Source organism: Hyperolius riggenbachi, chromosome 7 (assembly GCF_040937935.1).
Source record: "Hyperolius riggenbachi isolate aHypRig1 chromosome 7, aHypRig1.pri, whole genome shotgun sequence".
NCBI lineage: Eukaryota > Metazoa > Chordata > Amphibia > Anura > Hyperoliidae > Hyperolius > Hyperolius riggenbachi.
In genome coordinates this window covers 824341-837593 of record NC_090652.1, presented here as the reverse complement: position 1 = coordinate 837593, position 13253 = coordinate 824341, and the positions used below count along the sequence as shown (strand labels likewise).

Here is a 13253-nt window from a genome sequence, read left to right as displayed (position 1 = left end):
CTATAAATTAGAAAGGGTGCACTTTAAGCTGAGTATAGCATGTCCTCTATCCAGGTATATGTAAAAAGTCCAGCGCACATCCTTTAAATAATACATAGGAAGTCCATTATTGCACAATTTAAGCCTCAGAATCTCTGATGCTGCGTTCTTTCAATCTTCCACCACCAAATAGCACCCAACAGAAACGCACTCACCAGCTGCAATGTGACCCCTGTTAGACTGGCCAGGTAGCGCACGCTTCCAGAGTACCTTACTGTCGCTATTCACTCCACATGTCCAAATACCTCAAACAGAAGCTTCCCATAGCGTGACACAGTTTAAAACCAACTATATTTTATTAAAAGTTTGCACTTACATGTCACCAGTTGTGGGTACAGAGTTTTTCCTATGGGCTCTCCCCCATTGCCAAGTGGGGCTATGCTGTATATTCCCGCGGTTCGCGTCCTTCGCTGCCACCGATCACTTCCAGGTACGTCCAATCCCCGCCCGACTAGTTTCGTCACTCCCTCGTGACTCATCAGGATGCTCCTAATGAGTCACGAGGGAGTGACGAAACTAGTCGGGTGCCCCCTCTGATGCCTAACACTAAACACTCCCCCTCTGATGCCTAACCACTCCCCCTCTGATGCCTAACCCTAAACACTCCCCCTCTGATGCCTAACCCTAAACACTCCCCCTCTGATGGCTAACCCTAAACACTCCCCCTCTGATGCCTAACCCCTCTGATGCCTAACCCTAACCACTCCCCCTCTGATGCCTAACCCTAACCACTCCCCCTCTGATGCCTAACTCTAACCACTCCCCCTCTGATGCCTAACCCTAACCACTCCCCCTCGGATGCCTAACCCTAACCACTCCCCCTCGGATGCCTAACCCTAACCACTCCCCCTCGGATGCCTAAACCTAACCACTCCCCTTCTGATGCCTATCCTAACCACTCCCCCTCTGATGCCTAACCCCTCTGATGCCTAACCCTAAACGCTCCCCCTCTGATGCCTAACCCTAAACACTCCCCCTCTGATGCCTAACACTAACTACTCCCCCTCTGATGCCTAACCCTAACCACTCCCCCTCTGATGCCTAACCCTAACCACTCCCCCTCTGATGCCTAACCCTAAACACTCCCCCTCTGATGCCTAACCCTAAACACTCCCCCTCTGATGCCTAACCCTAACCACTCCCCCTCTGATGCCTAACCCTAAACACTCCTCCTCTGATGCCTAACCCTAAACACTCCCCTTCTGATGCCTAACCCTAACCGCTCCCCCTCGGATGCCTAACCCTAATTGCTCCCCCTCGGATGCCTAACCCTAACCGCTCCCGCTCGGATGCCTAACCCTAACCGCTCCCGCTCGGATGCCTAACCCTAACCGCTCCCGCTTGGATGCCTAACCGTAACCGCTCCCCCTCGGATGCCTAACCCTAACCGCTCCCCCTCGGATGCCTAACCCTAACCGCTCCCCCCGGATGCCTAACCCAAAACACTCCCCCTCTGATGCCTAACCCTAACCACTCCCCCTCTGTGCGTTCTCCTCTCCTCCTCCCCCCAGTCCCTGTAAGCTAATCACAGAGGTGTGTCCATGCTGGAGCCACATACCTCTGTGCGTTCTCCTCTCCTCCCCCCCCCCCCCCCAGTCCCTGTAAGCTAATCACAGAGGCGTGTCCATGCTGGAGCCACATACCTCTGTGCGTTCTCCTCTCCTACCCCCCCCCCCCGTCCCTGTAAGCTAATCACAGAGGCGTGTCAATGCTGTATCCACATACCTCTGTGCGTTCTCCTCTCCTCCCCCCAGTCCCTGTAAGCTAATCACAGAGGTGTGACCATGCTGGAGCCACATACCTCTGTGCGTTCTCTCCTCCTCCCCCCAGTCCCTGTAAGCTAATCACAGAGGCGTGTCAATGCTGTATCCACATACCTCTGTGCGTTCTCCTCTCCTCCCCCCAGTCCCTGTAAGCTGATCACAGAGGTGTGACCATGCTGGATCCACATACCTCTGTGCGTTCTCTCCTCCTCCCCCCAGTCCCTGTAAGCTAATCACAGAGGTGTGTCCATGCTGGAGCCACATACCTCTGTGCGTTCTCCTCTCCTCCTCCCCCCAGTCCCTGTAAGCTAATCACAGAGGTGTGACCATGCTGGATCCACATACCTCTGTGCGTTTTCCTCTCCTCCTCCCCCCAGTCCCTGTAAGCTAATCACAGAGGTGTGTCCATGCTGGAGCCACATACCTCTGTGCGTTCTCCTCTCCTCCCCCCATTCCCTGTAAGCTAATCACAGAGGTGTGTCCATGCTGGATCCACATACCTCTGTGTGTTCTCCTCCCCACCCCCCCCCCCACCCCCCCCAGTCCCTGTAAGCTAATCACAGAGGCGTGTCCATGCTGGAGCCACATACCTCTGTGCGTTCTCCTCTCCTCCCCCCAGTCCCTGTAAGTTAATCACAGAGGCGTGTCCATGCTGGATCCACATACCTCTGTGCGTTCTCCTCTCCTCCCCCCAGTCCCTGTAAGCTAATTACAGAGGTGTGTCCATGCTGGAGCCACATACCTCTGTGCGTTCTCTCCTCCTCCCCCCAGTCCCTGTAAGCTAATCACAGAGGTGTGTCCATGCTGGAGCCACATACCTCTGTGCGTTCTCCTCTCCTCCCCCCATTCCCTGTAAGCTAATCACAGAGGTGTGACCATGCTGGATCCACATACCTCTGTGCGTTTTCCTCTCCTCCTCCCCCCAGTCCCTGTAAGCTAATCACAGAGGTGTGACCATGCTGGATCCACATACCTCTGTGCGTTTTCCTCTCCTCCTCCCCCACATACCTCTGTGAGTTCTCCTCTCCTCCTCCCCCTATTCCCTGTAAGCTAATCACAGAGGTGTGTCCATGCTGGATCCACATACCTCTGTGCGTTCTCCTCTCCTCCCCCCAGTCCCTGTAAGCTTATCACAGAGGTGTGTCCATGCTGGATCCACATACCTCTGTGCGTTCTCCTCTCCTCCCCCCAGTCCCTGTAAGCTTATCACAGAGGTGTGTCCATGCTGGATCCACATACCTCTGTGCGTTCTCCTCTCCTACCCCCAGTCCCTGTAAGCTAATCACAGAGGTGTGTCCATGCTGGAGCCACATACCTCTGTGCGTTCTCCTCTCCTCCCCCCAGTCCCTGTAAGCTTATCACAGAGGTGTGTCCATGCTGGATCCACATACCTCTGTGCGTTCTCCTCTCCTACCCCCAGTCCTTGTAAGCTAATCACAGAGGTGTGACCATGCTGGATCCACATACCTCTGTGCGTTCTCTCCTCCTCCCCCCAGTCCCTGTAAGCTAATCACAGAGGCGTGTCCATGCTGGATCCACATACCTCTGTGCGTTTTCCTCTCCTCCTCCCCCCAGTCCCTGTAAGCTAATCACAGAGGCGTGTCCATGCTGGATCCACATACCTCTGTGCGTTCTCCTCCCCCCCCCCCCCCCTCCCAGTCCCTGTAAGCTAATCACAGAGGCGTGTCAATGCTGTATCTACATACCTCTGTGCGTTCTCCTCTCCTCCTCCCCCCAGTCCCTGTAAGCTAATCACAGAGGCGTGTCCATGCTGGATCCACAGACCTCTGTGCGTTCTCCTCTCCTCCTCCCCCCAGTCCCTGTAAGCTAATCACAGAGGTGTGTCCATGCTGGATCCACATACCTCTGTGCGTTCTCCTCTCCTCCCCCCAGTCCCTGTAAGCTAATCACAGAGGTGTGACCATGCTGGAGCCACATACCTCTGTGCGTTCTCCTCTCCTCCTCCCCCCAGTCCCTGTAAGCTAATCACAGAGGTGTGTCCATGCTGGAGCCACATACCTCTGTGCGTTCTCCTCTCCTCCCCCCAGTCCCTGTAAGCTAATCACAGAGGTGTGACCATGCTGGAGCCACATACCTCTGTGCGTTCTCCTCTCCTCCTCCCCCCAGTCCCTGTAAGCTAATCACAGAGGTGTGTCCATGCTGGAGCCACATACCTCTGTGCGTTCTCCTCTCCTCCCCCCAATCCCTGTAAGCTAATCACAGAGGCGTGTCCATGCTGGATCCACAGACCTCTGTGCGTTCTCCTCTCCTCCCCCCAGTCCCTGTAAGCTAATCACAGAGGTGTGTCCATGCTGGATCCACAGACCTCTGTGCGTTCTCCTCTCCTCCCCCCAGTCCCTGTAAGCTAATCACAGAGGTGTGTCCATGCTGGAGCCACATACCTCTGTGCGTTCTCTCCTCCTCCCCCCAGTCCCTGTAAGCTAATCACAGAGGTGTGTCCATGCTGGAGCCACATACCTCTGTGCGTTCTCCTCTCCTCCTCCCCCCAGTCCCTGTAAGCTAATCACAGAGGTGTGACCATGCTGGATCCACATACCTCTGTGCGTTCTCCTCTCCTCCCCCCATTCCCTGTAAGCTAATCACAGAGGTGTGTCCATGCTGGATCCACATACCTCTGTGCGTTCTCCTCTCCTCCCCCCCCCCCTCCCAGTCCCTGTAAGCTAATCACAGAGGCGTGTCAATGCTGTATCCACATACCTCTGTGCGTTCTCCTCTCCTCCTCCCCCCAGTCCCTGTAAGCTAATCACAGAGGCGTGTCCATGCTGGATCCACATACCTCTGTGCGTTTTCCTCTCCTCCTCCCCCCAGTCCCCGTAAGCTAATCACAGAGGTGTGTCCATGCTGGAGCCACATACCTCTGTGCGTTCTCCTCTCTCCCCCCCCCCTCCCTCCCAGTCCCTGTAAGCTAATCACAGAGGCGTGTCAATGCTGTATCCACATACCTCTGTGCGGTCTCCTCTCCTCCTCCCCCCAGTCCCTGTAAGCTAATCACAGAGGCGTGTCCATGCTGGATCCACAGACCTCTGTGCGTTCTCCTCTCCTCCTCCCCCCAGTCCCTGTAAGCTAATCACAGAGGTGTGTCCATGCTGGATCCACATACCTCTGTGCGTTTTCCTCTCCTCCTCCCGCCAGTCCCTGTAAGCTAATCACAGAGGTGTGTCCATGCTGGAGCCACATACCTCTGTGCGTTCTCCTCTCCTCCCCCCAGTCCCTGTAAGCTTATCACAGAGGTGTGTCCATGCTGGAGCCACATACCTCTGTGCGTTCTCCTCTCCTCCCCCCAGTCCCTGTAAGCTAATCACAGAGGTGTGACCATGCTGGAGCCACATACCTCTGTGCGTTCTCCTCTCCTCCTCCCCCCAGTCCCTGTAAGCTAATCACAGAGGTGTGACCATGCTGGATCCACATACCTCTGTGCGTTTTCCTCTCCTCCCCCCAGTCCCTGTAAGCTAATCACAGAGGTGTGACCATGCTGGATCCACATACCTCTGTGCGTTCTCCTCCCCCCCCCCCAGTCCCTGTAAGCTAATCACAGAGGTGTGTCCATGCTGGAGCCACATACCTCTGTGCGTTTTCCTCTCCTCCCCCCAGTCCCTGTAAGCTAATCACAGAGGTGTGACCATGCTGGATCCACATACCTCTGTGCGTTCTCCTCCCCCCCCCCCCCCCAGTCCTTGTAAGCTAATCACAGAGGCGTGTCCATGCTGGATCCACATACCTCTGTGCGTTTTCCTCTCCTCCCTTCAGTCCCTGTAAGCTAATCACAGAGGTGTGACCATGCTGGAGCCACATACCTCTGTGCGTTCTCCTCTCCTCCTCCTCCCAGTCCCTGTAAGCTAATCACAGAGGCGTGTCCATGCTGTATCCACATACCTCTGTGCGTTCTCCTCTCCTCCCCCCAGTCCCTGTAAGCTAATCACAGAGGCGTGTCCATGCTGGATCCACATACCTCTGTGCGTTCTCCTCTCCTCCTCCCCCCAGTCCCTGTAAGCTAATCACAGAGGCGTGTCCATGCTGGATCCACATACCTCTGTGCGTTCTCCTCTCCTCCTCCCCCCAGTCCCTGTAAGCTAATCACAGAGGTGTGTCAATGCTGGAGCCACATACCTCTGTGCGTTTTCCTCCCCCCCCCCCCCCCCCCCACCCCCAGTCCCTGTAAGCTAATTACAGAGGTGTGTCCATGCTGGATCCACATACCTCTGTGCGTTTTCCTCTCCTCCTCCCCCCAGTCCCTGTAAGCTAATCACAGAGGTGTGACCATGCTGGATCCACATACCTCTGTGCGTTCTCCTCCCCCCCCCCCCCCCCCCAGTCCCTGTAAGGTAATCACAGAGGCGTGTCCATGCTGGATCCACATACCTCTGTGCGTTCTCCTCTCCTCCTCCTCCCAGTCCCTGTAAGCTAATCACAGAGGTGTGTCCATGCTGGAGCCACATACCTCTGTGTGTTCTCCTCTCCTCCTCCCCCACATACCTCTGTGCGTTCTCCTCTCCTCCCCCCAGTCCCTGTAAGCTAATCACAGAGGTGTGTCCATGCTGGATCCACAGACCTCTGTGCGTTCTCCTCTCCTCCCCCCAGTCCCTGTAAGCTAATCACAGAGGCGTGTCCATGCTGGAGCCACATACCTCTGTGCGTTCTCCTCCCCACCCCCCCCCCCCCCCCCACCCCCCCCCAGTCCCTGTAAGCTAATCACAGAGGTGTGTCCATGCTGGATCCACAGACCTCTGTGCGTTCTCCTCTCCTCCCCCCAGTCCCTGTAAGCTAATCACAGAGGCGTGTCCATGCTGGAGCCACATACCTCTGTGCGTTCTCCTCCCCACCCCCCCCCCCCCCCCACCCCCCCCCAGTCTCTGTAAGCTAATCACAGAGGTGTGACCATGCTGGATCCACATACCTCTGTGCGTTCTCCTCCCCCCCCCCCCCCCCCCCCCAGTCCCTGTAAGCTAATCACAGAGGCGTGTCCATGCTGGGGCCACATACCTCTGTGCGTTCTCCTCTCCTCCTCCCCCCAGTCCCTGTAAGCTAATCACAGAGGCGTGTCCATGCTGGAGCCACATACCTCTGTGCGTTCTCTCCTCCTCCCCCCAGTCCCTGTAAGCTAATCACAGAGGTGTGTCCATGCTGGAGCCACATACCTCTGTGCGTTTTCCTCTCCTCCTCCCGCCAGTCCCTGTAAGCTAATCACAGAGGCATGTCCATGCTGGAGCCACATACCTCTGTGCGTTCTCCTCTCCTCCCCCCAGTCCCTGTAAGCTGATCACAGAGGTGTGTCCATGCTGGATCCACATACCTCTGTGCGTTCTCCTCTCCTCCCCCCCCCCAGTCCCTGTAAGCTAATCACAGAGGCGTGTCCATGCTGGATCCACATACCTCTGTGCGTTCTCCTCTCCTCCTCCCCCCAGTCCCTGTAAGCTAATCACAGAGGCGTGACCATGCTGGATCCACATACCTCTGTGCGTTCTCCTCTCCTCCCCCCAGTCCCTGTAAGCTAATCACAGAGGCGTGTCCATGCTGGATCCACATACCTCTGTGCGTTTTCCTCTCCTCCCCCCAGTCCCTGTAAGCTAATCACAGAGGCGTGTCCATGCTGGAGCCACATACCTCTGTGCGTTCTCCTCTCCTCCTCCCCCCAGTCCCTGTAAGCTAATCACAGAGACGTGTCCATGCTGGAGCCACATACCTCTGTGCGTTCTCCTCTCCTCCTCCCCCCAGTCCCTGTAAGCTAATCACAGAGGTGTGTCCATGCTGGAGCCACATACCTCTGTGCGTTCTCCTCTTCTCCCCCCAGTCCCTGTAAGCTAATCACAGAGGTGTGTCCATGCTGGATCCACATACCTCTGTGCGTTCTCCTCTCCTCCTCCTCCCAGTCCCTGTAAGCTAATCACAGAGGTGTGTCCATGCTGGATCCACATACCTCTGTGCGTTTTCCTCTCCTCCTCCCCCACATACCTCTGTGTGTTTTCCTCTCCTCCTCCCCCCAGTCCCTGTAAGCTAATCACAGAGGCGTGTCCATGCTGGATCCACATACCTCTGTGTGTTCTCCTCTCCTCCTCCCCCACATACCTCTGTGTGTTTTCCTCTCCTCCTCCCCCCAGTCCCTGTAAGCTAATCACAGAGGCGTGTCCATGCTGGATCCACATACCTCTGTGCGTTCTCCTCTCCTCCTCCTCCCAGTCCCTGTAAGCTAATCACAGAGGAATATGATGTTACACTCAGTCTCATTGTCAGACAGGAAGACGCTGAGGTGTGTAATTTGTCATTTTTATCATTCCAGGTTCCGGCCAGAGCAGAAGAGATCACCATTCCAGCCGACGTCACCCCCGAAAGAGTCCCCACACACATTGTGGACTCCTCAGGTAACGTTGCAGAGAGTCCGCTCTACATCAGCGCTGGGCAAATTGTACCTGATATCTCTCCTGAGGGTGTTTACATTATTCCTGTGTGTTATTACTGGGGGCGGAGCATCACTGAGTGCGGAGAGGAGGAGTCAGGTATAAGGCAGGATCTGTGTCAGTAATGTACCTGATATCTCTCCTGAGCGTGTTATTACTGGTGGCGGAGCATCACTGAGTGCGGAGAGGAGGAGTCAGATATAAGGCAGGATCTGTGTCAGTAACATGTACCTGATATCTCTCCTGAGCGTGTTATTACTGGGGGCGGAGCATCACTGGGGGCGGAGAGAGGAGGAGTCAGGTGTAAGGCAGGATCTGTGTCAGTGACATGTACCTGATATCTCTCCTGAGCGTGTTATTACTGGGGGCGGAGAGAGGAGGAGTCAGGTATAAGGCAGGATCTGTGTCAGTGACATGTACCTGATATCTCTCCTGAGCGTGTTATTACTGGGGGCGGAGCATCACTGAGTGCGGAGAGGTGGAGTCAGATATAAGGCAGGATCTGTGTCAGTAACATGTACCTGATATCTCTCCTGAGCGTGTTATTACTGGGGGCGGGGCATCACTGGGGGCGGAGAGAGGAGGAGTCAGGTATAAGGCAGGATCTGTGTCAGTGACATGTACCTAATATCTCTCCTGAGCGCGTTATTACTGGGGGCGGAGCATCACTGGGGGCGGAGAGAGGAGGAGTCAGGTATAAGGCAGGATCTGTGTCAGTAACATGTACCTAATATCTCTCCTGAGCGTGTTTATTACTGGGGGCGGAGCATCGCTGGGGCGGTGAGAGGAGGAGTCAGATATAAGGCAGGGTCTGTGTCAGTGACATGTACCTGATATCTCTCCTGAGCGCCTTATTACTGGTGGCGGAGCATCACTGAGTGCGGAGAGGAGGAGTCAGATATAAGGCAGGATCTGTGTCAGTGACATGTACCTAATATCTCTCCTGAGCGTGTTATTACTGGGGGCGGAGCATCGCTGGGGCGGTGAGAGGAAGAGTCAGATATAAGGCAGGATCTGTGTCAGTGACATGTACCTAATATCTCTCCTGAGCATGTTATTACTGTGGGCGGAGCATCGCTGGGGGCGGAGAGGGGAGGAGTCAGGTATAAGGTAGGATCTGTGTCAGTGACATGTACCTAATATCTCTCCTGAGCGCGTTATTACTGGGGGCGGAGAGAGGAGGAGTCAGGTATAAGGCAGGATCTGTGTCAGTGACCTGTACCTAATATCTCTCCTGAGCGCGTTATTACTGGGGGCGGAGCATCGCTGGGGGCGGAGAGAGGAGGAGTCAGGTATAAGGTAGGATCTGTGTCAGTGACATGTACCTGATATCTCTCTTTAGCGTGTTATTACTGGGGGCGGAGCATCGCTGGGGGCGGAGAGAGGAGGAGTCAGGTAAAAGGTAGGATCTGTGTCAGTGACATATACCTAATATCTCTCCTGAGCGCGTTATTACTAGGGGCGGAGCATCACTGGAGCGGAGAGGGGGAGGAGTCAGGTATAAGGCAGGATCTGTGTCAGTGACATGTACCTGATATCTCTCCTGAGCGTGTTATTACTGGGGGCGGAGCATCACTGGGGGCGGAGAGAGGAGGAGTCAGGTATAAGGCAGGATCTGTGTCAGTGACATGTACCTAATATCTCTCCTGAGCGCGTTATTACTGGGCAGCGTGTTATTACTGTGGGCGGAGCATCGCTGGGGGCGGAGAGGGGAGGCTCTGGGATAGAGATATTGGAGAAGCATTGCGATTGATCTGGTTCTGTTCATGTCTCATTGCTAAATATGTTGTATCTCTGTCTGCAGAAATGGAGCAGATGCCGGAGGAGTTGAGGGAGGAGATTGGGAAGGTGAGTGTCTCCATGGTTACAGGGTAATAAGCATGCGGATGATGTTGCGGGGCACATGTACGCCCAGAGATAAGGTAAAGGCAGTTATGGCACAATAATGGGCACACCACCAATCTTAAACCTTTACATTGCTTGCAGTGGATTGGCTTCCAGAAGCCTCTAGCGGATGAGACCTGTATGGCAGCTGTGGTAGAGTATGACGGGATCGGCCGGTGTTTGTCACATTAGCCGTGATGTCTTATAGATAAAGATCCCACCACATGCTGTACAAATAATCCACAATGTTGTAAATGAATAGAGACTGAGAACTCTTCAGTGGTGCAGAGCTCTCCTTTAACTCTTAGCGGCAAGCGCTGTATTAAATCATCCTGCTGGAGCCTCTTAACGGCTCCAGGACGTTTTTAATGTGTCGCGTGCTCCTGTCGCCCCTGTGCACATGAGTGCCCGCCAGCCGCTCGTACCCGTCGAGTCTCGGAGATCTCTGATTGGTGAAGGGGAACAAGCATACCCTTTGTCAAGAACCGGCCCCGCGGCACACCTGCAGATACTGTTCCCGACTGCAACTTTGACCAGATCGAGAGGGGAAGCAGCCTTAGTCGAGCTACCACAAGGCTGTGACCCCTCAAACACTTCTCACTGCCACCACTAGCTCCCGCTAGACACTTCCACTCTGCTGTTGAGTGATCTGCATGGCATCTGCGTTTTCGTATTCGGGTCAGCTTTGCGCTTTATTCCAAATACGGGAACGCCACGCACACACACACACACACACAGTACAATCATACAGTAGCACGGCACAATCAGGCACTGACTTTGTAATGCGAGTTACACTTCAGTCTCTTCTAGGCTATGAGTGTTAGTTTAGTACAGCAGAAGTCAAACTTATTAAATAACGATTTAATATTCCAGAAAAAAAGTGGAACAATGCCGAAAATAATATATACAAAAGATTTACAAAAACAGTAAAAGTTAGTTACAAAGATACAAGTTACTATAATATACACACGACAAGTTGCAAAAATAAAGAGGAAATAAAAAAAAAGTTACCAGCATAGGTTTAGAACGTGGTTGGCGGGAGAACGCAGTTTCCGATTCGCTCGGGATCCTCCCTAGCTATGCGCTACCTCCAAGAGAAGATGATCTGTGACTGTCCCAGGCTGAGTTATATAGTACGCGTGGTGGCCTGGGGCATTTAATGTTCCGTCCCCAAAACTAACGCAATTTCCCAGATTGTGACATCACGGTCTGCCGAGCCCCTCGTCACATCTGAGCTAGCTGGTCATATCCTTTCTGTGATATGCAAACTTCAAAGCTTTCCTTGTGTTAGTTTTGATCTTTCCGAGATTTCAAAACACTTCCATAGCTCCAATTTCCACAGGTAAAAAATTGTATTCTAGCACACACATCAAAAGACTTCCCTATTCCAGGTTATAGGTGACAAACACATTGGTGACTGTATCCTAGCAGATCAAAGGTAAGGATCTGACTGGCTATTCACTAATTAGCCATCTCCTTGCCAGAGGCTAGCAAATCCATTTAGCATTCCCTGCTCTTAAGTGTTTCCTAATTAGAAGCAGACAATGATAGCTTCCCCTGCTGGACAATGAATGCAGAGGTAATTTACATTTACATAAGGAACTCCATGAGCCCGTCCAATTACCCTGAAGCCAGCTGGCTTTGAGCAGAATGACACATATGACACAGGCAGAAAAATGAAACCTATGGCCTCCATGCGATACAATATGGCTGCTATGTTCTGCATATCACCGTACATATCATCATCATCACATACAGTGGTGTGAAAAACTATTTGCCCCCTTCCTGATTTCTTATTCTTTTGCATGTTTGTCACACTTAAATGTTTCTGCTCATCAAAAACCATTAACTATTAGTCAAAGATAACATAATTGAACACTAAATGCAGTTTTAAATGATGGTTTTTATTATTTAGTCAGAAAAATAACTCAAAACCTACATGGCCCTGTGTGAAAAAGAAATTGCCACCTGAACCTAATAACTGGTTGGGCCACCCTTAGCAGCAATAACTGCAATCAAGCGTTTGCGATAACTTGCAACGAGTCTTTTACAGCGCTCTGGAGGAATTTTGGCCCACTCATCTTTGCAGAATTGTTGTAATTCAGCTTTATTTGAGGGTTTTCTAGCATGAACCGCCTTTTTAAGGTCATGCCACAACATCTCAATAGGATTCAGGTCAGGACTTTGACTAGGCCACTCCAAAGTCTTCATTTTGTTTTTCTTCAGCCATTCAGAGGTGGATTTGCTGGTGTGTTTTGGGTCATTGTCCTGCTGCAGCACCCAAGAACGCTTCAGCTTGAGTTGACGAACAGATGGCCGGACATTCTCCTTCAGGATTTTTTGGTAGACAGTAGAATTCATGGTTCCATCTATCACAGCAAGCCTTCCAGGTCCTGAAGCAGCAAAACAACCCCAGACCATCACACTACCACCACCATATTTTACTGTTGGTATGATGTTCTTTTGCTGAAATGCTGTGTTATTTCTACGCCAGATGTAACGGGACACGCACCTTCCAAAAAGTTCAACTTTTGTCTCGTCGGTCCACAAGGTATTTTCCCAAAAGTCTTGGCAATCATCGAGATGTATTTTTAGCAAAATTGAGACGAGTCTTAATGTTCTTTTTGCTTAAAAGTGGTTTGCGCCTTGGATATCTGCCATGCAGGCCATTTTTGCCCAGTCTCTTTCTTATGGTGGAGTCGTGAACACTGACCTTAATTGAGGCAAGTGAGGCCTGCAGTTCTTTAGATGTTGTCCTGGGGTCTTTTGTGGCCTCTCAGATGAGTTTTCTCTGCGCTCTTGGGGTAATTTTGGTCGGCCGGCCACTCCTGGGAAGGTTCATCACTGCTCCATGTTTTTGCCATTTGTGGATAATGGCTCTCACTGTGGTTCGCTGGAGTCCCAAAGCTTTAGAAATGGCTTTATAACCTTTACCAGACTGATAGATCTCAATTACAGTACTTTTGTTCTCATTTGTTCCTGAATTCCTTTGGATCTTGGCATGATGTCTAGCTTTTGAGGTGCTTTTGGTCTACTTCTCTGTCAGATAGCTCCTATTTAAGTGATTTCTTGATTGAAACAGGTGTGGCAGTAATCAGGCCTGGGGGTGACTTCAGAAATTAAACTCAGGTGTGATAAACCACAGTTAAGTTAT

At 52.5% G+C, this 13253-nt stretch overlaps 1 protein-coding gene across 1 annotated transcript in view; it reads left to right on the top strand.

Moving 5' to 3' along the window:
* The window catches only part of RHOT2 (ras homolog family member T2), a 166301-nt gene that overhangs the window by 26958 nt on the left and 126090 nt on the right, over nucleotides 1–13253 (top strand). The window contains exons 3-4 of the mRNA XM_068243463.1: nucleotides 8098–8179; nucleotides 10020–10063. Coding sequence (XP_068099564.1) covers nucleotides 8098–8179; nucleotides 10020–10063 — 126 coding nt within the window. The remainder of the gene's footprint in view (nucleotides 1–8097; nucleotides 8180–10019; nucleotides 10064–13253) is intronic.